This window comes from Ixodes scapularis, unplaced genomic scaffold (genome assembly GCF_016920785.2).
Source record: "Ixodes scapularis isolate PalLabHiFi unplaced genomic scaffold, ASM1692078v2 PGA_scaffold1__304_contigs__length_218370807, whole genome shotgun sequence".
Taxonomy (NCBI): domain Eukaryota; kingdom Metazoa; phylum Arthropoda; class Arachnida; order Ixodida; family Ixodidae; genus Ixodes; species Ixodes scapularis.
In genome coordinates, this window is record NW_024609846.1 from 21,176,575 (window position 1) to 21,204,201 (window position 27,627).

Genomic DNA, 27,627 nt, shown 5'->3' on the forward strand with positions numbered 1-27,627 from the left:
ATGTGTTTATGCATTTGTTTTTTCAATCGCGTAAGGCCATATAAGGTTCTGAACGCCATCTAATTTATTTATTATGTCGTCGAACTGCAGATCGACTTCTGGACTGAAGCGGGAGTACCCGGATCTAGGGCCGTCGTCAGAGTAGCACCTGAACAACTTTCCATGTTCACTAAGAAAATATCTGACGCGGGAATGACCGCCAAGACTGACGTCCAGAACGTCCAGGAGTAAGCTTCTGATTATATGTTTATAAGTTTAATTAACCGCATAAAAACCGCGGGGCGCGGTTTCTGGTGTTCACACTGCTTGTTTTCTAAGTGGTTCTCTTGTACTTTGATGAGCTAATTATCGCAATCCTATGCAGAGTGCAAGTTGCTCCGCTTATTTTGCAGGGATTGTGGTAACGTCGGAGCTCCGAGCTCTGATTGAAGGATAGGGAGTAAACCTGAACGCAGCCTCGTTTAAGGCCAACCGACTATCCTTTGTACGCCAAAAACTGAGACAGAGTAAAGAAGACAACAGAAGGTGACTTGTGTTCTCGCCTTTTTTACCTCTCCCAGTTTTTTGCGCTTTTCTTTCCGACTATGAAACAACTAGCTTAACTCACCCTTTTGTTTCGACTCTTTTGCAATCAGAACCAATCAGAGCTCGGCGTTTTTACGGCACCACAACCCCCTGCAAATGAAGCAGACGAAGCGTTGCCGGAAGTAGAGGACATGGTCGGTGGGAAAGCGCCCAAGGTTGCCCAAAACAGCTGTTGGCTCCCAATCAGCTCTCAGTTTTGTCCAATAGCGTTTTTTTTTTTGGTTTTGGTCATTGTTAGGGAAGACTCCCTCCAAACCGGAAGTCTCCTCTGGCTTCACCTGTGGTGTCGTCATGTTGCTTTTCGAAGCTCCCTACCTCCATGCTCTGAAGCGTAGCTGATTTTGTGACGCGAGTTGACACTAACGCCACTCTCTGACGTCACGCCACTCCGGTGACGCTGCTTTCGACACTGCGCATGCGCAGACACTCTATTTCACGAGGATTTAGTTTCTGTACATGTGCCAACACCTGGCGTGGGTAAAGGCGCCTTAGTTTGTAAACAGCGTGATGCTACGGCCCGATATGTTGCTAACACCAAACTTTCGCAGTGTACGGGTTGAACCGAACCATCGAATCGCAATATGTTGCGCGTTTTTTGCAGGCTCATCGACGAGGAAAAAGACGGGGTTCAATCCACCACCTACTCGAGCACTCCACTCAGATTCCGGCGCTACCTGACGAACGCGGAGGTAGTGCAGCGTTTACTTTTCTCGGTTTAAACGAGGGACTGAGTAACGATGGGACTTTTGTCGCGAGACTAAGGGCACCTAGTGACTTGTGGGGAGTGACTTTTTAGCGAAGGCTTTTAATGTAAACTTAATATTAAAGATGTAAAATGACCAGTGTTTGACGTAAATGCAGACCCGAAAATGGATACATCCAAGCAGTTTTTCTACAAGCAAATATCTAGATCGTTTTTTTTTTTTTTTTTTAAATAAGAAATACGAAACACTATTCGCAACTCTAGACCACTGCTCGCCCTCTCGCGGATGAACGAACAACCAGAGGAGCGGATATGGCGGCGGAGACGGGGGCAGGCAGTGCCGGCCTTGATGCATGCTCTTACCGCGTGCTTCTCGTCGGCGTGTTCCTGCATCCTTCACTTTTGCCGGAAAAAGTCAGTGCGATAAAATAATAATTGTCGCGTTACGCTACGCAACTTTTAAAAATCAACATGCTAAATTTTTAACACCCGTCTACACCTCCGTGACCTGTGATGTGCTCCTTCCCTGACAGCACTCTGTTTGTAGGCAAATAAATTAATTTTAGCACAGTGACCAGCGTCAGCGCGTAGGCGCACGTGAAAACCTGTAAAATCTATCCCCGTTTATTTCGCCTTTTAGGAACTAACGCCCCGCCATTCATAAGGTGTGTGAGTTGCGAATAACCATCTTTTACTATAAACTACAATTCTAAAGCCTTAACTATAGCACTAATGGGATAACGGGTTCTGCAGGGTAGTGCGAAGTATGGTTGGAGAGGTCATCGATATTCTGTTGGACACTCATGCATCACTTTTTTTACCCAATCGCTTTAATTCAACGAAGGAGCCAAACAAGGTATTAGTCGCCAATTAAAGAGCCATTTCATTTTCCCCATAGTTCGAAAGCGCTCTGAAATCCTACGGCGTGGAATACGATCACGTGCAGTACTCCCCCATCGGCAAGTCCTACGAGGGACGAGACATTATCGGAGTCCACGTGAGTATGTACATGTTACGCGCAAATGTTTTTCCGTTGCGAAAAGTGTCGAGAACCTCCTCTCCACAGGCCGGTTTGTCATCTCCATGAAAGTCCCCCCGTTCCCTTCTCGACACACGAGGCCATTTTTGAGCGTGGCCCTGCAGCAACTCATAAAAAAAAAAAAGCGTCGTGGACAAAGGAAACGCGTGTCGCGCGGATTGGTCACGAGCGCTGTCTCACCGTTCGGCGGATGCTCGACTTAAATATAGCTTTTCCAAAAAAATCTGCTGCGCATGCGCGAAACGGTACTATCGCTCCCCATCGAAGCTGAGATCAACCAAGCGTGCGGTCGTTCTTTGGCCTACATTGTACTAGGCTACTGGAGAAACAAACTAAGCCTTCTGGGTCGCCTCGTTTCTCATAATGCCAGCGAACTGCATTGACAAAGGCTACAACAATTAATTTTACAGGATAAAGAACGCCATATATTTGGAGCTTAAGTCGACACCCAGCCGACGCTGCGAGGTAATGGAAAAAATTCTGCAGCGTCAAAAGCGCAAGTTACGGGGCTTTTTTTTATTGTGATTGACTCGGCAATGATAGAGCACATAGAGAAACATGACGAACACCACGACGCCGCGCTTTTGACGCTGTTTGATTGGTCACATCAGCTCGCAACGTCGGCTGCGGCTGCACTAAGGTGAAACTAGGTATTGTACTTTAGATTTCGGTCGGCCAAGCTGTGTGCCCTAAAGAGAAGAGCTTGGATAGCCGCTATGAAGAAAAGGCAGCCAGATTGCTCACCATGGCACCCAAACGAGCGCTGCCTCACCCGCAGCGTACATTAATCCATGGGTACGTCAATCTTGTAAGCTTCTGACGACACTCTGAAACAAAAACTGGTCTATCCGTTACGCCCCTAGTCACTTGTAGACGCTTTACACACGCGCCAGATTACAGCCACCATTGCTGGCCTTCTTTTGTCTTATGGAGATACCGAGCCACTGAAACGGGTGTTGACGAGCCTCCAGAAAGGCCAATGCTGGGTAGAAGGGCGAAATAGAATTTAAGATGGCCATAACCTGGCCTTCTATGGTAATAATGAAGTGAAGAAAATTCAATAAGATGAAACAAAAACTGAAGGTCAGTTATGGCGGCGCCCATGCACAGCCTCTGCAAAGCGTCTGTATACGACACCCCAAAACTTCAGTTCAACGTGCAGCAAACTGACGTCTTACTGAAGGCCTCAACATTTACGAGAGGTTTGATGCCAGTGGGATATAACATATTAAACAGCTAAAGTACGTATCAAAGACTACAGGAAACAAACAAAAAACAAAAAAACACTGAGGTTTTGCAGTAGGGCCAAGAAAACCCAGATTACTTTTTGACAGTCAGTCACATGTACATTAGCTGTTTCATTAAGCTATACAAGTCGGCTATCAAGCCGCTCAAGAAAATGGGTACCGTCGGTTCAACGTTAGTGCTCTGTACGTCCAACTGAGGTTTTGGGGTTTCTTATATATGACAAGGAGGCGTAAGAATATACCCTTTTGTTTTCTCTGTGGAGTTTTCCATGCTAAGCCCCGCTTTCCATCCCGCTTCCAGCTCCAATTAAACAATTCCAAAGTGTTTGTTTGGCGGTACACGAGAGTGGCGTGTTGCAGCTCGCATATCGCCAATTAAAGACAACGCGGGTTTATGTCGAACGTCGACACAGCACTCGTCTCTTCGTCCTCCCGAAGCGCTCGAAAATGGCGTCGTGTGCCGGGAGGGGACAGAAAAATATTCGAGGGTGAGGATGTTTGGCGATTTGACTACGAGGAAAGTTGAGTACGATGCTTCTTTACTTTCAGTATTGAGGATTTTCATTCACCGCCATTTGCGAATGTGTGCCCGCGTTCTACTCTTTCCTAAAAAAGAAGCCACGTGAGAGGTCGTGCTGATCCCGTCTTACGGTCTTCATTCCTTTCGCCTCGCCAGATCACCAAAGGGACGAACAGGCCCATCATATTCTTCGAGTGCGGCATTCACGCGAGAGAGTGGGTGGCCCACGCCACCTGTCTCTACATCATTGATCAGGTAAGCTTTCATGCATCATAAAAACAAAACACAAAAAAAACGTTGTTCGCTGTAGACGCGCTAACAGCATTATCTCCGGAAGCAGACGCCGCAAGCATTTTTCGAAGCATACGTGCGGATAGTTTTTAAAACGTATAACGTGAATCTCAAAGTATGGATAAACGTTTGAGATGCTAGAAAGTTTCACATATGGAACACAACTGCCTAGCAATTTACCGTACATTTTCTATGGCCAATGTGTACCGTGATGCAAGGATGACACACGACTCAGACAGTGTATGCAGACCGTGTTTTGCACGATGGATTTGAGGTGTGATACCTGCTTTAAGGCTGGTTGGAACATTTGCGTTCGACACCGGCGCCATCTATCCGTGGAACACTTGCTCTCAGCGTATAACTATACTGAAGTTTTTGCAATATTTGTGGCATCAAAATGACGCACTGTACTATAGGCCTGTCGCTCTCAAGTTTCGAGCAGCGGCCCTGGCGAGCGAAACCAGGTAGTTTTAGGTCACGCTACGGTTTGCTTTCCCGCGGTTGCCCAAGTTAATATAAACCTAAAAAAAGATCTATGTGAATTATACGGCGTTTTTATGGGAATCTGAAGGTCTCTCTTGCTCAATTCCCATGGTGATTTTAATTGTCCTTAGTTCTTCGATGCTCTTTGTTAGCGCACGGGGACAGACGCTGACAGACATCCATGGTGAGACGCCAAGATGCTGTTGTATGTCGGAATTAAATGTCCGCGTCTTGCACGAGTTGTAAGGATTATGCGTAAAATGTACACGGGTCAGAAGTTGGTCAGGGCTACCTGATAGATGGCGCTAGTGTGCGTTTTCTCGTCGTAAGCATTCACAAGCGATTGCGATGCAGCACATCGCACTGAAAGGCAAAACTTTGAACCAGTTTTAAAGCCGGGGTCACGCTACCTATTCGTCATAGAAAAGACAGTCTGCATACGGATTCGGACGCGAGTCACCCCGAGATCCGTGCTTGGAATGCCGCGTGGCAATGACTTGAAGGAGAAACTTCACACGCGGCATTCGAACTATGAATGTTGCGGTGGGTCATGTTTTCAGACTCTTTCGTGCGATGCATGAGCAGCGTGACCCCGGTTTAAGGCATGTCCGAGAAGAGACAGATGCCACGATTCCGGGGTATCCCTGAATTTGAAACATTGACCAAAACAAGCAGATGGTGTGCCCTATCCCCGTCCCTCCGCAGAACTCATTTGGCTTTGGGTGAGTTCGTGGAGTCGTCGAACGCATGGACAGTTTCACAACTGACTGCGTGGACGTGGAGAGAAGCGTTAACGCTATAGACCATACCAGCGGTTATCGCCCAGGCGAAAAATGCTGAGTGACTGGGCTGTCGACACCTGCAGTGTCTCATATTTCGCGCAAGGTAGCTACTGCGCACGCTCAGAACGCCTTCCACAGCCCAGTCGACAAAGATGGCAGCGCACAAAAGGCGATTATTAAAATTCCTCATACACGCCCTTTAAAAAAAAAAAGGTAAAAAACGGGCATTGGTATACGAAGCAGATTAAAGGTTGTGTATACATATGCGAACGATATAAAAAAAAGCCTAGGCGAGAACGTGCCTCCGAAAACCACCAGTCCTATCTAAAGAAAAAAAAACTGAGTTATCATGGAGGCTATACGGTGTGCAAGTCTGTCTGCTTGTTGCGCACCTCCTGCGTCTGTATACCCCGAATGCCGCCATCTTACATTTGTTTCCTCCAGCCTTACCGAATGATGGATTGAGTATGGCTGTGCCATACTATTACACTTCTATTATTAGACATAGATATGGTGCGCCGTTGTGAACGAAGTGCGCGCTGTTTCAGAGATATAGCTCAAATTGCAATCAGAATTGCAGTTGCTACGTAGTAGTAATCCAAAAGGGGCCATATGCTATAAAAAGATACATGATCCTACAACCACATACCGACGTTGAAAATAAAAAAAAAGAAAGTGAAATGAAACTTTTAAAGCGACAAAAAAAATATAATAACGGCCCGAGACTTTGTTTTTGAGCGCACGAGCATTAGCCGTGGCCCAGATTAATGTATGCCACGGCTAATGCACCGGTGGTTGTAAACTGGCATTGGTAAATTTCTTTCTGTTGGAAACAAACAATTCAGTTGGATAGTCTTCTTAAAAACGACAGTAAAAACAAACAGCCACAACAACAGAATTTCCCGCTTTTTTGAAGTTATTACGAGGTCATACCAGCGTATTTCCGCTATTTCTTTTTTTCTTTTTTTATTGATGGTCGATTTGGGATTACTGCCACGCAGCAGCGGCCATATTATTTGCTTGGGAGAAGAGGAAAATAAAGTTTGACGTACTTTTTTTTAAATTCAAACGTGCCCGCCATCTAGTAGATGCTGCGTCAATTATCCGAGTCGGAAAATGTTTGTGGCGAATACTCTGGCCTGCATTGTACACGAGGACTCCGTCAGCGTTCGGTTCGGACTCGGATCCGATCGCAAGCTTTGTGCCTTAGATGGACGGATGAATATTGGCTGTGCCCTTTGTAACGGGCGGTAACTTGCGCCACCTAGCCAGAGAAAATGCATTCCCCCCCCCCCCCCCTTAAATACCCAATTTCTTTCCCTCTACATCCCTGCAACTATCACCGGGCCGGGGCAGTAAACCAACAGGCTGATCTTTGGGGGATCGGGCAAATACAAAATAAAAATAGTAAAGGGAAACGCACCCTCGCCTTTTCCCCCCGGCGAAGTAGTAGTCGCCAATTTTCCTCAACCCAAGAAATGACAACCGTCATCGTTGCTCGATGAGATCTTGAAAAGGATATATTGAGGAAGGGCAACTAAAACCTTCAGGCCTGACTTCACAGACTGCCTCCATACGCGGCTGCACATACACTTGCTACGCCAAAAAGCTTTGGCGTAGCATGCGCCCGCGCAGGGGCTATGGGAGAGTACATTAAAAAAAAATTCTGCGAATTTATTTTACCGCAGGACACAAAACAAATTTGGTCATAGCGAAAGAGAGATGGACCCCAGCGTATGACAAAATTCAAAGCAAAATTACACAAAAAAATATTCATGCGCAAGTGAAGCGTCATACTCACTGTCCCTGTCCACATCACATTTTATTGTCTAATCATATACTTAGTCTTGTAATATGCTGGAATCTTTTTTTTTATTTTTTGCCCTGCGATTGGTTGTTTTTGCGTTCTTCAAGAACGTAAAATCAGAGACCTTTTGTAAAGTGTATTTCCTGCGGCGAGCGCTACGATCATTGCAACCTTAAGAAAAAGAGGGCGTGGTTTGTTAAATTAGTTCTTCGTGCTTTGTGACTTGTTCTTTGGCGTTCACATCGGCCGACGCCGCATTCCTATTGGCTGCTGGGGGATAATAAGATGCTCAGGGTTTTCCATGCGCTGGCTTTCACGAGATGCCGGCTCCGAGTTAAAGCGCTGGCATATGGATGACCAGGGGGGCTATGTTGCACGTTTTGGACTCCCAGGAGACTAGGGAGAAGGAAGTGACGTCAACGATACAGCAAACGCAGATTGGATGTTGACAGAAGAAAACCAAATCAACGTCCAATCGGCATTTGCTGCGTTGTTGACGTCACTTCCTTATCCCTAGTCTCCTGGGAGACCAAAAAAGCGCAACATAGCACCCCAGTTCGCGTGTTCGAACGCCGGTGGAGGCGTCCCAATTTTGACCGGGGCTTCTGTAGACAAGGTGCCGGGTCACCCATGGTTCCGCGTAAAAATATCTCCCGTGATGAAAATTATTCGCGAGTTCTTATTGATGGGGCATGTCAGGAGTGACATCCAATAATTTGGAACGTGAAACTCCCGAATTTGGCCTTTTTTACAGTCTCTGATACCCCGTAGATCGGAGTGATTAACCCACCGAATGCTCAGCAAAAAAGTAAACGCTCAGGTACTTCTACAGTACAGATGGCCCAGTTTTGTTTCTTTTTTTTTTTAGGTTTTACTGGTTTGTGTAAAGCATAAAATGAGGTCGTTCCCGTAGATGTCGGCAGGGGAATTACCACAACGTAGAAACATTTAATACATTTAAAAACCTATTTCTAATGCGCTTAAAGAAATTACGCTTTCTCGCTGATCGTTGCCAAAAGGAATGTAACGCTATAAAATTTGGAATTTCTTGCTGCTCAGTTAAGGCATGTTCACACATTTTGGCTTTAGTGTTGGGCCGTACACGATACCGAATACATTTTTTGAAACGATACGTAGAATGGGTGTCAAAAGGTTTATAGGTTCTCTTCAGTATTTCTCTTGAGCACGCCGTTTTACCAGATGAATGGAGAAGATCAAAAATTGTTCCGATACATAAGCACGCGGATTGGAATACAGCGTCAAAATTCACGCCCATTTCTTTAACTAGTACAACATATTATTAGAGCACATAATCTTTGCGCATATTTTATGTCACTTAGACAAACATAACCTCATTTATAGAAATCAGCACGGTTTTAGAGAGTCACTGTCGACCACAGCCCAGCACATTGAATTTACACATGACTCAGCTGAAACAATTAATGAATGGGTGCACTTTCACGTAATGTACTTAGACTTTTCTAAAGCGTTTGACAGCGTGTGTCATTCAAAATTGCTTTAAAAAATATCCAACATTCTCAAAAACTCACACATTTCAAATGGCATAACTTCTTATTTAACAGTCAGAAGCCAATACGTTCCCTGTAATAAAATTTACTCTGACACAATATCTGTTATTTCGGGAGTACTCCAGGGCTCCGTACTTTGGCCAGATTTGTTTTTGGTTTTAATTAACGACATATCATTTAACATAAATGTCCCACTAAGCAGTTTTGCAGAGGATTGTATTATATATAACAAAATAATGAAACAAAACAACAACCTTAAGTTTCAGGAAGCCTTGGGGGCCATATTGAATTGATCTTAAAAGTGGCAAATGAAGCTAAGTTTTGATAAGATAGCCATCGTTACAGTCTCATGTAAAACAGAGCCGATCTAATTTAATGACCTACTTGAAAGACAACCTCTTAGACGAGTCCAGGAATACATATATTTAATATTTGTTTTACGAGTAAACTCAACTGGACCCAGCACTTGGAAGCGACTGTTAATAAAGCGAGAAGCACTCCGTTTGCGTTGCGAAGGACACTAAAATTTGTTGATTCAGATAACAAACCTATTGCCTATAAAAGATACGTTAAACCTGTGTGAAAATACACCAACTCATTGTGGCAGCCTTACACACAAAATAGTACTCTCAGGCTTCAATTTATTCAGAAACTGCCTGCTAGGTTTATTTTTATTAATTTTCGTACAGGAACCTCATCTGCAGAACTGCTTCTCAGGGCGCAGCTTCAGCCGTTGCAAACAGGAGCAAAAATCTGTAGATTAAGAGTATTCTATAATACTCCTAACGGCACTATTCAAATCGAACGCCCTAGGTACTTAGAATCACTATTGACAGGGTCCTGAGGCCTAAACCATACTGGAGCGTTAAAAGAATACAGGCTTAAGCTTAATTACTGTTTCAACTGTTTTTTCTTTCCTCGGACAATTCAAGAATAGAATGAGCTAGAAAACGATATTGTAATAACTTTTATTACTGCTATGGAAATTTTACCTACCTGAGTTTTTATTTTTACTGTTTCTATTTTTTACTGTACCTCCTGTCGTATGGTGTACCCACTCCTACTAAGGCTGGTCGAGTGGAGCCAGTAGCATTCACAAATAAATACTTTAAAAATGACCGCATCTCCACGTGGTGAATGATGTTAATTGGGGCGAAGCTTTGATATTTCTGATGATACTGATTTTATTGCTCATGGGTAGTGCTGACGGTGCTGATTTTTTTCTATTGCTCATAGGTAGTGCTGAGATCCGGGCTGCGTTTCGACTTCATTATTTCTGCTTTATGGTCGGTGAAATGCAGAGCTAGTGGTTCTTCTAGCGGATCAGCTTGGATCCGCTAGAAGCCGTCGGAACGCATCTCCACCGCTTAAGTCAACGGTCCATGTCAGAAAGAGAATGTGTGGTATGAATCGTGGTTATATACGCATTTGAGCATTTGACAGCAAAGCCCTCTCGTCTATAAACGTTCAGCCAATGCATGCAAAGTTTAACGCGATTAAATACGCATTTGACCGCAGCGCCGTCTCCTGTATAGACGTTGAGCGGCTACATGCAACGTTTCATCCATGATAGAAACCCCAGCTTTTGAGTTACTACCACATCTCAGGGCCCCCCACTCGTCCCGCAGTCGTGGCCGCCCGCAGTCGTGGCCAAGTGGTATAGGTGATGGACTAGAAATCCATTGCGGTCTCCCCACACATGTTCGAATCCTGTCGACTGCGCAAACATTTTTTTCTTTTTATGTGAGCACGGACGCCGGACGGACGGACGGACGGACAAGGCTAGACCCTAAGGAGCTTCGCCCCTAATACAAAAATACTCAAATACAGTACCAGTGACACTTTATAGTTGGCGCCGCCAGTACGTTCGCTCGTCGTGAGCAATCAAAAGTAGTCGGTTGTGAGCCAACGCTTGTGTGAACCAGCCTTGCAATACTGTTGAAAATTGGGCTAGTTTGTGAAGCATGTTTACGGGTAAAACAGCGCGAACAAGACACAGGATAGAGAAGATGCACACAGACTGAGCGCTGATTGTCAACAGTTTATTTTGAAAGAAACGCCGAACGGCGAGGTCACACCAAACAAAAATTATATCACGACACATGACCGTTTACATGATCGTCACAAGTTAAATCCCCTCGAAAATGCCAACTCACAATCATAAAGATCCATCAATGGCGTGCTGACACAGTTCTTTTTAACTTGAAAATGTAAAAGGCCTCAGTTATCTCTCTAGTTCGTTGGTGACTGTGTCTTCCCAGGACCGTGGTATCTTTTAAAACCGGAGAGCAACCACATCTGTCGCAGTGAACCGCCAGATTCCCTGACGGACATGCCGTAATCGAACACGCGTGTTCACGTAATCTATCATTAATGCAGCGACCTGTCTGGCCGATGTAAACTTTCTACAAGTCAGGAGAATACTGTAAACCAACCCCCCCCCCCCCCTCCCCCTGAGGGACATACGTTTTTTACAGCGAGGCCGTGTACCTTCACCTGCCAAGAAAATGTGAGTGTCGTTGGCGTTGAAAGCAAAAAACTCCCGGCGAACAATTGAAGGCAAAACAACCTATCTCCTTTGAAATAAGGCATGCAGCATACAGCTCAGTAGCTGTTTCAGTAAATAAAACCACAAAGAAAACCACAAAACAAGCATCAAAACTACATGAGGGATGATAAGGCGCGTGCGAGCAGTAGGAACACCCTCCCTCGCGTTGTGGTAAAGGTTAAGTTTGCAGCTGCTTCCAAAGGGCTTGACGCCATTCGAAGCCCTCGTGTAAAGTGCAAACCGCATATAAATGATAACGGCGCCTGCGAACAACGCGAAACACCTTAATTCTCCCCGCGTGTGTTTTCGGGTCGGCGTTCTCACGGAACAAAAAAACTTCAGAAGGTTGAAGCAAAAAGTACAAACACCACGCATACAACATACATCACAACATTCGTTCCAATAAAGAATAAGCACAAGACAAGCATCCTAACCATATAATGAATGATAAGGAGCTCCTAAAAACAATGCGAAGCACGTAGCGCTCACCGCACACGTTCCCGGTGAAGATTACTGTTGGCCGAGCTGCCGCGGCAACGGCAGCTTGCGACGTGGGGAGTGACGTCACTAGCCTTTCATATATAAATAAAGAACCCGCCTGGGTACCCCGTTTCACCTTACGTACGGGCGCAGCGGATGCTACGAGCTATCTTAGCCAATCCCATTATGTACACGTGGCCAGTGATACGCTTTCCGCGCGTCGCTGTGCCCCCTCTATAAGGTCACGTGACACTCACACGGCCTCCGATTGGCTCCGATGGCTCGTAACATCCGCTGCGCATATACTTAAGATGAAACGGAGTATAGCAACTGATTTCATTGTTGCTGCTGCACAGCGATGAATAGTCCACGCATAGTTAGGACTCCCGAGGAGCAGCGTGAATACTATAGGAGCGTCAAAGGGAAAAGTAACGGCAATACGAACCGCGGCGGCGTGCAACGACCCGCGGCGGCATTTCGTATAGTGCAGTAGGCAGTCGTTGCAGGCGACAGCTTCGCTGACCGCCCATCTTTACAGCGAGGATTGGAGCTCCAATTTTTTTGCGCTGCTAATCACATGCGGCACTGAGAACCGATTCCCTCTCCACCCTCGCACACAAACGTCCAGCTTGGCCGGTGCTGAGAAAACGATAAGAACATCGTGGCGTTGCGCTACTTTCTTTAACGTACGCGCCACCTTATGGATATAGGGCACCACCACCCGGTTTCTGCGTAGACTTCCTACCCATAACTAACTCCGGATTTCTCACCCTCCTCAAGAGGCACTCGGCTCTTGAGGAGGAGTCTTTGGGCGTGCCAGGCTAACAGTTTCTTAGCCTGGCACGCCCAGAGACTGCTATCTAGTAATCTTTGGGGGTCGCTCGTCAGGTCATGTCCTCACCAAATAACGATGAGTTTTCGTGGCCAGGCTAACCAACTTCTGGAGAATGGCTCTCCTGACAACCTCCTGGTAGGTGTGGCCGAGTGCCTCTTGAGGAGGGTGAGAAATCCGGAGGTAGTTCTGGATAGGAAGTCCACGCAGAAACCGGGTGGTGGTGCCTTATATCGATAAGGTGGCGCACAGGTTAAAGAAAGTAGCGCAACGCCACGATGTTCCTCTCGTTTTCTCAGCACCGGCCAAGCTGGGACGTTTTTGTGCGAGGGTGGAGAGGGGATCGGTTGTCAGGGCCGCACGTGATAAGAAGCATAAAAACAAGTTTGTCCCTTGCGTGTGTGTGTGTGTGTGTGGGGGGGGGGGGGGGGGTCTACAGTATTCCCCTGACTTGTAAATAAGTTTGCATCGGCCAGACCGGTCGCTGCATTATTGATAGATTGCGTGAACAGGCGTGTTCGATGAGGGCATCTCCGTCAGGGAATCTGGCGGTTCACTGCGTCAGTTGTGGTTGCTCTCCGGCTTTGGAAGATACCACGGTCCCGGGAAGACACACTCACCAACGAACTAGAAAGATAACTGAGTTTTTTTTTTTAACATTTTCTAGTTGAAAGACAACTGTGTCAGCGCGCCTTCGATAGATCTTTATGATTGTGAGCTGGCATTTTTCGAGGCTTTAACTTGTGACGATCATCCGACGGTCACGTGTCGTGATGTTATTTTTGTTTGTTGTGAAGACACCGTTGGGACGTTTCTTTCAAAATAAACAGTTGACAGTCAGCGCTCCGTCTGCGTGCATCTTCTCTATTTTGCGTCTTATTCGAGCTGCTTTAGCCGTAAACGAACCAGCCTTCAATAGTCCGTTTGTCTGTCAGATATTATGATTCGTGCATTGTTTGTTTATAGGTAGTTTATTCAACTTTGATGAAGGTCATGGGGTCGTCCTGCGCACTAGTTTTCGTGGACTGGGAAGATCTCACCCGACACTGCGTCACGTGACGTCACAATATGATGTCACAGTTTCATGTGACGTCACATCTGGTGAAGTCGCAACGCCAGATGACGCCAAAGTGTCACGTGGCGTCATGTAAGACTGCACCAATGGTACACACATTCATATTTCCCGTTAAATTTAGCGAAGAAACAATCTTACGGTTTTTCCTCATTAAGTTATGCCGCATTTAAAAAAAAAAGTTTCTTATATCACGCTTGTTTCTTACAGCTAGCGACCATGTACAAGAAAGATGAAACAATCAAACGCCTTGTGGACGAATACGAGTGGAGAATACACCCGGTGGTCAACCCTGATGGATACGCGTACACCCATACTATCGTAAGTGTTGCCGTTCTATTCACTCGATTATTTTGGGGGGAGCTCGTGTCACTGGATACTTTCGAAAGTAGCTCCAAGCTTCCCGTATGGTCGCCATTTTGGTTCATGGAATGGGCATTTTCTCCTTTTTCTCTCCATTCTTGGTGAGTCGACCATTATAATTTGTCCTAAAAATAAACAAGTTTGTAAGACCAGACGAATTTCTTTTACTTCAAGTCCCGTGGAAATTCTGAATAATATTAAAACGCGCGGTGTGGTGTTTGTTTTCTCCTAATATGTCACGGGACAGTCATATTAATTAATTTATTTCAAACTTTCCGGTGTGTTGGTTTGACGCACCGGCGCAGCTCAAACTTTCCAGTTGCTGTTAAAATAGTGACTTATAATGCGTTATTTTCTCATTTAAGTTATTGCAGCCTTCTCTGGCGTGCAACCACGGAAACCAATTTTGGTAAAATTTGCCTTCTTCAGAAGAAACAAAAGTTTAGTGGTACTCATGCCTGCAGTGGTACTCACACTGAGACCATGTTCAATAATTTGAAAACAATAAAAATGTATAACTTACATGATCATAGACTATGCGTCACTATCAAAACCAAAAACAACAACAAATAAAACTCAAATTTTAACATAATTAGCTTCATTAGATCGAAATAATATAATTTACGTGACCGGCCAGAATTAATATTAAAAGGCTTTTAAATGCAAATAAAATTATGGACACCCAATTGTTAAGTATATAGTTCCCAACTTCATCAACAGGTGTATCGAGAGAAATATAAATCTTGAGTTACTTTCCGTTAAACAGCTCCGCACTTTTTTTTGAATGTTTGAACACATATTATGAATTTCATACTTAATTATTGTTCTTAGTTTCAATGCTGTCATAATCTGTTTTTGTGTGTATTGTGTACAACCTGCAGAAATATGATTTGTACCACTGCCGATGGGGCTCAGGTCTCGTCAAGTTTGGTGGTGAAGCTTTTGCCCTTCAGCTCCACCATTTCTTGAAAATTGGAAGCAAGCATAATCATAATCATCATTATTAATATTGTTGATATTGTTATTAGTAGCAGTAGTAGTAGGAGTATTACTGTTTTTTCTTAAATGCGGAGATTCTTTTATCCACACACCGGTGAAACAAGCGGGCATCTTCGCAACACCACCACATAAGCCGTCGGTGCTTGGCGGCATTGAAAAATAATTTACCTATTCTTATTTACGCAAGAACAACACTACTATTGCAAGAAATCTGTGGAGATAAGCATGACTGATAAGTGGATTGCATGCATAGTGCCAAATACGCTTATATTAGCGAGGAACGCTTGCAGTACCGAGATGGCGATTGCCATGGCAACAGCTGAGACAGGTCAGCCAGTCACCTTGCGAGGTTTGGTCTCGGGTATGTTCGTGTCTTTTTGTGTCCGGCCAGTAGGCAGCGAAGGTAATGGTGCGACTTTCCCAAAATCGAGTGACTTTAGGTGGCGCAAGGTACCGTCTGTTATAAAGGGCACAACGGATATCCATCCACCAACCCATGTTTGCTCAGCACAGATATGTACACGTTGCCAAAAAAAAGTAACTGAATTCTGTTACACGTTACTCGCTCAAAGTGTAACTTAAATATGTTACTTGTTACTGATTCTCAACGGTAACGAGTCACTTTACCTAAAAATGACGAGTTCCCTTTCTCATTACTTTGACGACCGCGTAAAAACCTTTCAGTAGTCGTTTCACTTAAGTCGCCTCTCCACGTTTTCATGAGTTAAGTTTCCCCGCTTCCTTGAGAATACATCTCAGGCGACTCTGAAGAGTCGTTCTACTGACGCGCCACAAGGAACGGCAATGTTGTGCTCTGGGAAGAGCTGGTGCATCTGTGATTCCCCTCTTTCTTGTTGTCTCTCCTTCTAATGCTCGAAGTTGACAATGGTTTCTGTGCCTTCCCGTGTTGGCAACCTCCGGGTTTACATTCGGTCTGTACGCGGTTCCAGAAGGTTCAACCAACGAGCCTATTGACTTCGCTCGGTGAAGGACGTTCCCAGCTGCAGAGTTCGACAGGCGTGCTCAGCGATAAATGTTGCTGCACTGCCATCCTGTTTAGTTATTTTCCAGGTTGCCCATTGGCCTTTGTCGCAATAGAGGCATACTCGGGTTATAATTAAAACGTGTCTGTTTAAATAATGGAGTCAACGAGTGTTCGCACCGGCGGGGAACGTGGGCTTGGGCATCGGGCACGTGGAGTTCAAGACGAAGGCTCTCCACGCATTTTACAGCGACATCCGCAATTGGCGAGGCTTTCCAGCAGATCCACGAATGCGTTTTGTGCAGGATCATTTTGGATCGTGACGTCATGCATCCCTTCAAGTGACGTCGTGGTGCCACGTGACGTCACGTGACATCATGGCGTTTAGCGAAGAAGTGTTCGCGCTAAATTGCGTGATTGCGTGTGTATAGTGGTCTGTCCTCAAGGATGGCGCCGCAGTTCATTCAAAGGACATTGTGAGGATTCGTGAACTCTTGTTAGGTAACATCATTGGAGACGTTTTGTAGGCCGTACGGTAGAGCTTGACGTCTCTAGCGAGAGCCTGTGTCGTCCCTTTGAAGCATTAACTCAGCACGCATCTACTGTGTGCTTGAAATCCGCAGCGTGCGGTATAATAAAATTCTCCACAAGGGTGTATTAGCATTGCCATAGCTTCCTCTATACTCACAAGGCCTGGCAGATCGCCACGAGACTCGGCCGCCGAAAGTGAAAAGCTAGAGCGGCTTACTATTGCCATGTAACGGGCACTCTGCTGCGGCGATACGTCGAATCACACTTGTCCCTAGCGATGGAATGTCCGCTCGTGCTTCTCACATTCCTCGGGCTACCGCTTCTTTTCTCGTCGGGTTTGAAAACCATGTTTTGTGTCCTCGCCGCTGCAAAAGCTGTGCGCTGAATACCAGACTCCTTGACAAATTCTCTCTGCTATTGCGCAGATCATCGTGCTTCAAATTTACGACCGGGCACTGCATGGCTAAGTCATCGAATTGCCAGGCTTTGAGAGTATAGAGGAGGCTACGGTATTGCTCATTCGAGCGAACGGAAGCACAACGCATTTTCGCTAGCGTTGCGTGTTCCAGACTGCGCGCGCTCGGAGCCCAAACAGCATCTGGTATTGGCGCATGGTGGCGACACGCATGCGCTGACACAACGCACAGAGTTTACGTTTGCTCCTATACGAAATACAAAACTCTAAATACTTGACCAAGAAACTTAAGGTATGATAATCTTTTGTTTGTATTCCCTGGTGGATTCAAAAGCGCAGGGCGTGGTGCGCCCGAGCATCTTCTTATATCCCCTTAGCCAATAAAGTCGCTGTACTGGATTAGAAGAACGCCCAAGAATGAATCGCCAAGGAAGAAACTTGAACGTTATGCGCCACCCCACGCCCGTATTTTTAATCGTTCACTTACTATTAGTGGTATTCGTGAACTGTGTGCCCCACACTCTAATAAAGGTTATCCCTACCCCAGAATACGAGACAACGAATCGCGGCGAACAGTACACGTATCATAAGGAATGGCGATGCTCAAAACACATGTAGAAAAAAAAAGTGTTATGTGCCCGCGGACAACCAGTAATTGCTCGTTCTCCTCCGACACATCGCATTCTTCAACTCTGATCATACTGTGAGCCCCGTAATTCGCTGGGATTCTTCTATAAATCGCTATGATTGGCAGCCTTTGTATTAAAAAGGGAAGACACAGTCTTGTTTTAGAGTGCATCCTGTCGTCTAGTGACGTCAGCTCTCCTCCTTGCACCCGTCGTCGCGAAGTGGCGGGGTTTTTTCGTGACTTTTAAAGCGTTTCTTGGGTAATGATTGGTATCAAATGATTATAATATTACAAATTATAAAAGGATATTTCCCCGAGAATAAAAGCCTTTTAACAGATATACGCACTTCGGTTTCTTTGTGACGAGTCTAAAGGATGGAATCTAAACTGCCGGGATAAGCCATGGCTGATCTGCCAATAACAAAGAACGAGAAATGGAACTATCGTCAAGACGACCCAGCAGGTAGAATAATATAGGGAAACTACAGTGCCATGTCGGAAATTTCATTGAGTCTCAGGTGAGACAACACCGAATGCGATGCTCGATCAACCCGTTTTCAAATAGCCTGTCCATCCGCCACCATGCATTCTAAGATATACGAAACGCTTACTGTCGCGCAATGTGCAACACTAAGCCTCAGCTTTCGAGCGCAATGCTTGGTGGCTGGCGACGCTGAAACCCGGCTTAGATATGCACAGAAGTCTACGCTGTGACGCAGATCTTGGCGTTCCGCGTTCGTTCGGCATTCAGAGCGCGGACAGACTTCCTTTTCTTTTTAGCTCTTCGTATTTTTTGTTTAAAAAGTGGCAAAGCTCTTGCCTTCGATTGTAGCGATTGGCTCTCCCTACTGCTTTAGGGGAAGGTAAACGTCAAAGAATTTTAGAGCCGCGGTCAGAGCGCAGCTAAAGCCGGAGTCCTTCTGCTCACACATCACACAAAAGACGATGCATACATGATGACAAAATTATCCGCGGACGCTGCTCAAGTGCATTCGAAGCATGTTTCCTTCGAATGCGTCTGCAGAGAGTATTGGTATGGCTAATATGACAGCACACTCAAAACAAAGAAGAAACTTGCAAGAGACAGTGTCTGCAGACCGGCTATAACGAAGTCGGTTATAACGAAGTTGGTTATAACGAAATAGCGGTTACAGCGAAGCGACCACGACTTCCCATTCTCTTTTTCACTTCTTTATAAACGATGTCGGTTATAACGAAATCGCAGATATATCGAAGGAATTTCCAAATCCCGTTGACATCGTTATAACCCGTCTCGCAGTATCAGCAGCGTGAGAGCGGCTTTAGAGTGATGGCTGTCTTTCGAACACTCTCTTCTACATGATGCCTTTTTGTCACTAACGTTTCAGGATCGGTTATGGAGAAAAACGCGGTCGGTAAGCAAGATCTCCGGGGGCTGTCGGGGGGCAGATGCTAACCGGAACTTCGACGTGGGTCCGTTTTGCGGTGAGTGTTGCTCGGGGAGCCATAATTTACGACGGCAAGAAGGTCGTCTCAGTGATATCTTCCTTTCCTTTTTTTGTTTCGTTCGACAAAGTAAAGAGGACCAAAACATTTCGAAACAACGGAGAGGAGCCAATGATCTTCCAGCGTCTTGAATACCCGAGGCTTTGAGAAAAAAGGGACCTATGTGTGGCGTTGTGGGCATTTCTATTCCTGCATGACTCTCGGCTTTTCAAGATGTTTCGAATTATGTACGTGCGCTATCCGCTTTATTGCAGCGACGAAATCGTAATTAGATCTTTGGAAGTGGGAACCACTGAAAGATGCTGCGAATAAATGAATATTTGTGCAGCCAGAGTCGAGAGCGCTTGAAAACAATTTGGGTCCGTAGAATTCTCATGCAACACGAACCGAGTTCAACTGCAATAAAAGACGATGTTCACGGGGTAATAACTGGTTTCATGGCACCTTTAATAACACTCGTCAGTGATTGAGGTATGCTTTTTTATTCAATGCACCCATATGTTTGTTTGTTTCTGTCTAAGAATGATAGTAAAATACTCCTGTATTACGGGCAGGAAAAATGCATTCAGAACAAACTTCTTCAAAAAATCAACGAACCAGAGCGCGTGGATGGGTGCTCTGGTTGGCTGATCTTTTGGGTAAGCAAGCGAAGGCGTGTTTACCTAAACCTCGCCCCCCCTCCCCCCCCCCCCCCCTCCCTTCTTTCTTCCCGTAAAACAGGCAATGTGACGTATATGAAAACTCGCCATTCATAGCACCGAAATCGCCCCATTGACTTACCCCACAAGCTTTTACGAATTGTGGCCTTGGATCAGGAAATCCGCTCAACCATAGCGACAACGCAAAATAAAAGTGATAAAAAAATGACCGCATCTCCACGTGGAGAATGGTGTTGATTGGGGCGAAGCTCTGGTGGTGCTGATGATACTGATTTTGGTCATAGGTAGTGCTGATGGTGCTGACCGCAGCGCCCTCTCGTCTATAAACGTTGAGCCAATGCATGCAAAGTTTAACGCAATTATATACGCATTTGACCGCAGTGCCCTGTCCTGTATAGACGTTGAACGGCTACGTGCAACGTTTCATTCATGACATCCCCAGCTCTTGAGTTACTACCACATCTCAGAGCCCCCTACTCGTCCCGCAGTCGTGGCCGAGTGGTTAAGGCGATGCGCTAGAAATTCATTGGGGTCTCCCCGCACAGGTTCGAATCCTGTCGACTGCGCGAACATTTTTTTCTGTTTTTAAGAAGACATGTGGGTCGGCGATCAATGTGAGCACGGACGCCGGCAAGACTAGACCCTAAGGAGCTTCGCCCCAAAGATACAAATAAATCTTTTCGTACAGGAGTCGGAACCAGCAACGACACGTGTTCGGAGATTTACTGCGGCGACAGTCCCTTCTCGGAGCCGGAAACCCGTGCCTTGAGGGATGCCGTGATGGCTGCTCAAGATCGCGTCTCGTTCTACTTCGGCCTGCACAGCTACAGCCTCTTGTGGATGTTTCCCTACTCGTACACGACCAAAAACGCCACCAACTACCAGGAGCTGGTGAGTGGATCCCAGGAGCTGGTGTCGGTAATGATAGGGTGCCGTTCTTTTCTTTTCTCTAAATGCCGATAAACCCCGAAAGTTAAGCCCCCAAACCTGGTTTATTCGATTTGGAGAAAACTAAAACCGATTTGGAGGTATTTTTCAATATACAAAACACTAGCTTCGTGGGAAAATTTTTTTTTTATCTGTAGCTCTACTTTTTGTTTACCAGAACAATGCCCACAACTAACTCCCCGTGAGGCCATCTTAGCGACGGAAGTCCATTGTACTGTTTCTTTTTTTTCTTTTTTTTTATCAGGGCCGAAATGTTTTTCCAATATTTGGGTTGCTCACACGAGGCTTGTAGGTTCGGGAATCTCGTCTCCATGTCCTATTTTCTTTAAAAAAAAAAAAAAAGCACCGATAAACCCAGATTTTTTTTTAATTTCACGACGTCAAAAGTTGGCACCGAAAAGCAACAAATCTACACCCACAAATTAGCAACAAAAAAAAAATCCCGTGAACACGAAATTTTAGTTATAAAGCATAGAAGGACTTTTAATGGTGTCGCCAAATACTAGAAATGTGCCGGTTCGTCCGTGCATGTCATCGCTAAATTTAACTGATAACATTCACGTTACTTGACGTGATGGAACCACGTAACGCCGCTACTTGACAAGAAGTCAATTTCCCCGCTAAATTGAGCTACGAAATAACGTCACGTGGTAGCACGGTATTACGTAACACCACGACTTGACACCATGACCTTACGTCGCAAGACGTAGTCGCGTGACGTAGCGTGACAGGACGCCGAGAGCATGGGTGTGTGCGGGAGCGTGATCACGTGGAGAAAAAAAGACCTATGACTGCTCCAACGGGCCCGTAGCTCCCACCGTACTGTTAGCTCAGAGGTGAGCGGTGTATAGTCCCATGTCGGTACCTCTTCTGGAGTGACTTCAATACGCCGCCTTGAAATGAAATTCTGCTTTGTTTCACTGATTATCTGAAGAAGAAGAAACTTCACACTCGCTAGAGTAATTAAAGCTGGCAGCTCACTGAACAGTTGTTAAGCTGGTACAGACTGTGCCCTCAACGTTTTGATTCTACAAAATAGTTGTCCAACTGAAGCATCCCGGAATATGTTTGAGGGAATGACATATGTCGAGGCCGTATTTATTAAATAAACAGCTTGATCTACTTGATAACAAAGCCTCATATGTCACATTTATTGTCTCTTCGACCCCTCTTAAGAAAGGAAACCGTCTCTTCAGCTTCCGCTTGGGCGTCACTGATTTCTTGAACGTTGTAACAAGATACACTGGCACGGGATAGTATCGCGATACACCAAATAGACCAAAAATGTATTGCGACACTGCAATGCAGGTAGTGAATAAAAAAATTGTCTCGCGATTCAGAAATATAACTATTAAATTATTCCTGAAATACTATCGCGATACATTTGTAGCGCGCAACTGCCCAACTCGAAGCTTGTTTTATTTACAACAGTAGCTCCCAAGTGGAAAGCGCGGAGCAATCAGCACGCATAAAACAGCACAGCATTTAGTAAGTATTACCCCGGTTGGCCGTTAGTACGACTACGGCCGCTTTGTGTGTTCGCAGCAGCAGCTTCGTTCGATGTTGGAGAAGGAGAAAGACGAGCACGCATTGACGTTGGTTACTTCGGCAGATGTTCAAAAGGAGGTTACAGACATATCAGCGAATAGCGAAAAGTGTGCTCCACGGCAAGCACACAGTCTTGAAGGGTAAGTCCAACTCGGCCAGCGCCGGCGCTGCCAGCTTTCCACAAAAGGGTAACTGATGGCGGCCTGCTTCTCTAGAAGAACGTTTCCCGAACTGAGTTTCTGATATCCATAGGGTGATGTGCTTTGTGCAGTTTGAAGCCTCAATAATACAACGAACCTAATTGCGTTGATTTGATTCTTTTTTTCTCTCTGTTTCAGCTTACTATTTCGGAGAGGGGTGCCGACGCCATCCGCAAAGTGTCGGGCACGAATTACACTGTCGGCCCAATTAACAAGATCATCTGTAAGTAAATTAAGTCGTCCTGATATAGAGCGTCATTTAATAAATCCCCCACAGCTTCAGCGTGTTTGCCTATTCCCTAACGATGGCATCATACGGAGGCATCGCCTTCTATGCTCGTTTCTACAACGTGAAAAAAACATTTTGGGCATTATTTTTGCGTTGCTACGCAGAGTGTTTTTCCGGAAAAAAAGGGGAGGGGGGGGGGGGAGATTTGCTTGTCGGAGTAAGAAACAATGTCTTTGTGGTTTGAAACGTGTGCGTCTTGATTAAATAACATGAAGCTAACCTAAGATGCAAATACATGTAGCTTAATTAATCATTCAGGGGAAATGAGTAATATTTCCTAAGAACGCGGACTCTTTTCCTGCGGTTATTGAGGTGCGTACGAGTATAGCTGCAATTGCCTCAGAGCACATGGATTGTGCCCTAGTGAACTGAGAGGAATTAGGGGACGCCCCTGGACTACGACGAAGGCCTTGCCGTGGGCAGGAATGGATTAGGGGTGATAGTGCTCGGATTGCAAAAGTGTGACACAAAACAAACTTACCGAGATAAAAAAAAAAAAACATTACCACAGTATGTCTCATGATGAAGCGATCCCGCAAAAGGTTTTTATTTTGGCAAGTCGCCCGACATTGAAGCAGCGAACAGAAGCTCATTGTGACAAGCAAAATGAGTTGATCGGCGGTAATACTGCGCAATACTGCTTTTTGTCTTGGGGAAAGCCTTTGCTGCGACATACTTTTTCTACCTAGACACTTTAAATTTATTTTTTGGTTTAATAAATTTTGAAAAGCCACCGTACGTCCTCAATTTCCTTCGGGCAGAAATTCTGCTTAGTCTCCCCCTCCGACAAATCGGAGACCCATAATAAAAGTATGGACGGTTGAAGGACAAAGCTTCAATGGAAAAAAAGGAGGCGGGTGAAAAATGTGAAAATAACCAAGCAAATATCAGAATTTAAATACTGTAGAGCGGTGCATTCATCGAAAAAGGCAAAGATGGGATATGATGCCCCCGGAAGAAACACGACAGCGTGCGAGACTGGACCTCATTACACTGACGGTTGAGAAACAAAACCAGAGAGAATATATAAACTCTCCACTTCGCCACATTCCCCAAGTACCAGTCAAGCAGCACGGCGATACTTGGCCAGTGTCGTGGCAATGCCGGCCAAAACCCGGCTCTAATATCGGCCGAAAGTGCGGTTTTGCACCACGTCCCGATATCCGGCAGGTATTGGCGTCCCACCGTGCTGCCACCGGTCTAGTATCGGCGGCATATTGTGCGAGTACTACCCATGTCGAACTGTCGGCCAGGCATCGGCCAGATATCGCGTAAGCATCTGCTCTATATTGGCCGGACATTGGCTCTGCGCTCGCCTTGTATCGGCAATATCGGCAGTATTGACTGCCACGTTAATTCCAGATATAGGGCACGCCTTGGGAGCATACATGGACAAACGAAATTGTTTGCGATATTTCACAGAAGTTAACTAAACCACTAAAATTTCACACAGCTCTTTCTTTATTAAAAAGAATTACACCTTTTTTTATGCCGAGCCAATAATAAATCAAACACGAATGGTCGGGGAGGTTACAGTGTTTTACTACATCGTTCGATGACTCCAAAAACGATTATACTAAGACTACATATTGAAACAAAATCAGCACTACTATTAGAAGCACGCTTGCAGTGCACTTACGAATAAGCAGCGATATGATATGTCAGTCGTGATAGATGCATAATCCGACTGGGGCAGCACAGAGCAACGCAGACACGAAGTGGAGAAACAAGAAGGTCTCCCACATTCAACGAAAGCTTCACTGTCGCCAAATGAGCAGTTCTTTCTCGAAGGGCGTCCAATAAACACAGCACGAGAATTCCACGCACTCCGGCGTAGAAAACGGCCATTACCAAAAAGTTGGCTTGGACGTATTCCAGGCGTTTTCGACAAAAAACCGCGGCCGAGTCTGCAACGCACAAACCAAAGAGAACACTGAAGAGCGCATTTCGGAAACCGGACCTATGTAACCCTTACACCGATCCCCATAACTTGGCAAGCGCCGCAGGCTAAGGTCCCAATGACTTCACCAGCGCGTCAGAGCAAGTCACACGACAAATTTCCATCCAAGCGATTTTGTTCTACGGAGAGCGGTCACATTTTTCGCGCCACGCCTCTAATTTGGTTGAAGCAGCTGTCCAGCTCGCTCAGAGCCACACGAAGACAGAGAATATCGTGGGGAGGCTTAACAAAAGGCGAGGTCAAAAGGGGTAGGTAGTGCAGGTAAGCTCCCTCTCGTTTCTTTGTCTGTCCTCCTTGGGATAAAAGTAAGCAAATTCTGTTTTGCTTATTTTTTTTATGTTTTAATTTGGTTCTGAGTTGGTCAAGAAATTCGAATACCTGGCCAGCAGGGCCGATTCACAAACGACACTCCCCACACTCAACGGGTATGGTATGTCAGGATGGCGTCGGCGATACCCTATCTGATACTTCACAGATTCGGCTGGATCAAAATGCTACTGGCACAATCTTTCCAACTTGACGCCAATATCGGCGCAATACTGTGTGCTGCCTGGGAACATTTTATTTCAAAGCGATATTCTATACGGCAACCCTGCATGAACCCCCTTGCTCGTGGTGATGTTAGTCGCACCGCACGATCGTTGCTCAACAGAAATGCAATAAAAAAAAATCGAGGTACACCTAAGCACTTCTTATGAGTTGTGAATGCGAAAGCATGTACGTTGTTCCGCCTCCCTTCTTTCGTCTGCGGCGTACGTGCGTCGAAGGTCGAGCGCGCACTCAGTCGTCGGCGCGCTGACCTTGGACGTAGAGCGGTCGAGCCGCTGCATCGCGTGCACGCAGCGCCATGCGGTGCCGGTCGTTGAAACTGACACGCAGCGGCCAATGGGAGGCTCGTCGACGCGCGCAAGCCAATGGCACCGAAGCCGAAATCTATCAGTTTTACTCCGCTCCTTTGGGATCGGGGAAACAATTGGCCTATTCGTCTGGGGCACACAGCACCCGTCCAGTGCAGTAAACTCTTTCCACTTTAATACACGAAAAGCTGGCGGGAAGAGAAGGACGCTTCCCTCTCCCCTCTAGCCTTCCGTGTACCACAAACTGCACTGCACCGGTGTGATGCGGGCCCAGACGAATCTGCCATATGTGTCGTTTGGCTAGGCTTTTCACGTGGTTTCATAGCTGGGAGCTGGTTTCACTTGGAGAAAGGAGTTAATGGTGCCGCTTGGCACGGCTTCAAAGCTAATGATGTCGGCTCGCTTCATGGGACAGTTAATGTTTTCGCATTAAAATACTTCCTCTATAACGCTCATGACAAACCTGCTAAGCCTAAAAAGTAATCAGTGGTTCTGCTTCCTCGCGATGTTCTTGGGGTTTTGGTGAAACCCTAAGTAAAATCCATGCATGAAGGGCAGACAATCGTCTCAAATCAACGAGTAAAGACTCGTTCACACCGTTACGTTTGAGTGCGATTTAATACATCATGATCACATGTGGTTGCCTACGACGATAGAACAGACGTGCACAAGAGCGCCATCTTTCAGGCAGCACCGAAACAACTATGATCTGTGTATCACTTGTCCTGTGTGCTTCTTCGTCTTTTTTTTCGTTTTTTTTTTTGCTATTTTTATTATGAATAGTCCGAAGGCTTTGCCGTGCTTGTGACATGTATGTACGTGCCTCTCTTAAAAAACGGTCCTTTACAACATTGCCATAATTATTTCAAATTCCTTGACAAGAGAAACACGCGTAAGAATGCGGACATGTGGTTATATTATTCTATATGTACCCAATAGACGGCTTCAGTGTGTTATCTCCGAATAAGCGGCCACAACCGAGACACGTTGTCCTTTCAGATCCAGTGACCGGTTCCAGCGTGGACTGGGCCTACGAGAAGGCGGGAGTGACGAAGAGCTTCGCTCTCGAGCTTGAGCCAGGAAGTACGTCGTCCGATTCCTCCAAGGGTTTCCTTCTTCCCCCCAAGTACATCCTCCCCACGGCCGAAGAAACCTGGGCAGGCATCCGCGCTGCCATTGGGTCCCCCTGAACAAGTCGTCATGGCGCACTGCACACACTTTCTAGAGTAGCTGACAATTTATTAATAAAAAAAAACGCACGGCGTGGTGGGCATTGAACATCTCGGTGTCGCTCCGCACTCAATGAGAGAGCCGCATTAACCGAGAAAAAGGTCGAAAAGCGAATCGCGAAACAAGAAGACTGAACATGAATAATCCAGAGCCGAGTTCATTTGCTCGAAGAACAAAAAGACACCCAATCAAGGCAAATCATAGAAGGATCTCAGCAAATAAAAAAGCTCAGAATATGATGAGACAAAAAAAAAGAATGCAATGTGCACAGTGGAAACGAGAATGACCTGTCACTCGCTCAATGTCCCTGGGCACATTGCATTTGTCAGTTCGAATTGTATTCGGAGCATCGTCATACACCGAGATCCTTCTATTTTTCGCCGCGATTGCCTTTTCTCGTGTTCTGCACAAAATGGAATTTGCAGACTAGTTTTTAGAGTGCATAGCTTAATGTGAAATCGGCGGTTCGCAAAGCAACCAGGAACGTCGGCGTCCGTCCAGAGTACCTCGACACTTGCTAGCTGCGCCTGTCGCAAGATGAACGAGCAATATAAACGAACATATCGGAATAAGTCTGAGGAGTTTGAAACAAAAAAACGAAAAAAAAACGGGTTT

At 45.8% G+C, this 27,627-nt stretch overlaps 1 protein-coding gene across 1 annotated transcript; it reads left to right on the forward strand.

The window, feature by feature from the left end:
* On the forward strand, nt 1-26,869 carry LOC120836669 (zinc carboxypeptidase A 1-like). The gene is made up of 9 exons (XM_042290094.1): nt 1-30; nt 91-227; nt 1,187-1,274; nt 2,187-2,285; nt 4,251-4,349; nt 14,129-14,239; nt 19,204-19,300; nt 20,669-20,871; nt 26,782-26,869. The coding sequence occupies exons 1-9, from the start codon at nt 1-3 to the stop codon at nt 26,788-26,790; spliced, it is 873 nt and encodes a 290-aa protein (XP_042146028.1). The 3' UTR covers nt 26,791-26,869.
* The last annotated feature ends 758 nt before the right edge of the window (nt 26,870-27,627 follow it).

Excerpts from the sequence above, each read along its gene's own strand:
- LOC120836669 (XM_042290094.1), top strand. The coding sequence starts at position 1 with ATGTGTTTATGCATTTGTTTTTTCAATCGC. Across the intron at positions 228-1,186 it reads GACGTCCAGAACGTCCAGGA|GCTCATCGACGAGGAAAAAG; the intron begins GTAAGCTTCTGA and ends CGTTTTTTGCAG. Across the intron at positions 19,301-20,668 it reads CGACGTGGGTCCGTTTTGCG|GAGTCGGAACCAGCAACGAC; the intron begins GTGAGTGTTGCT and ends CTTTTCGTACAG.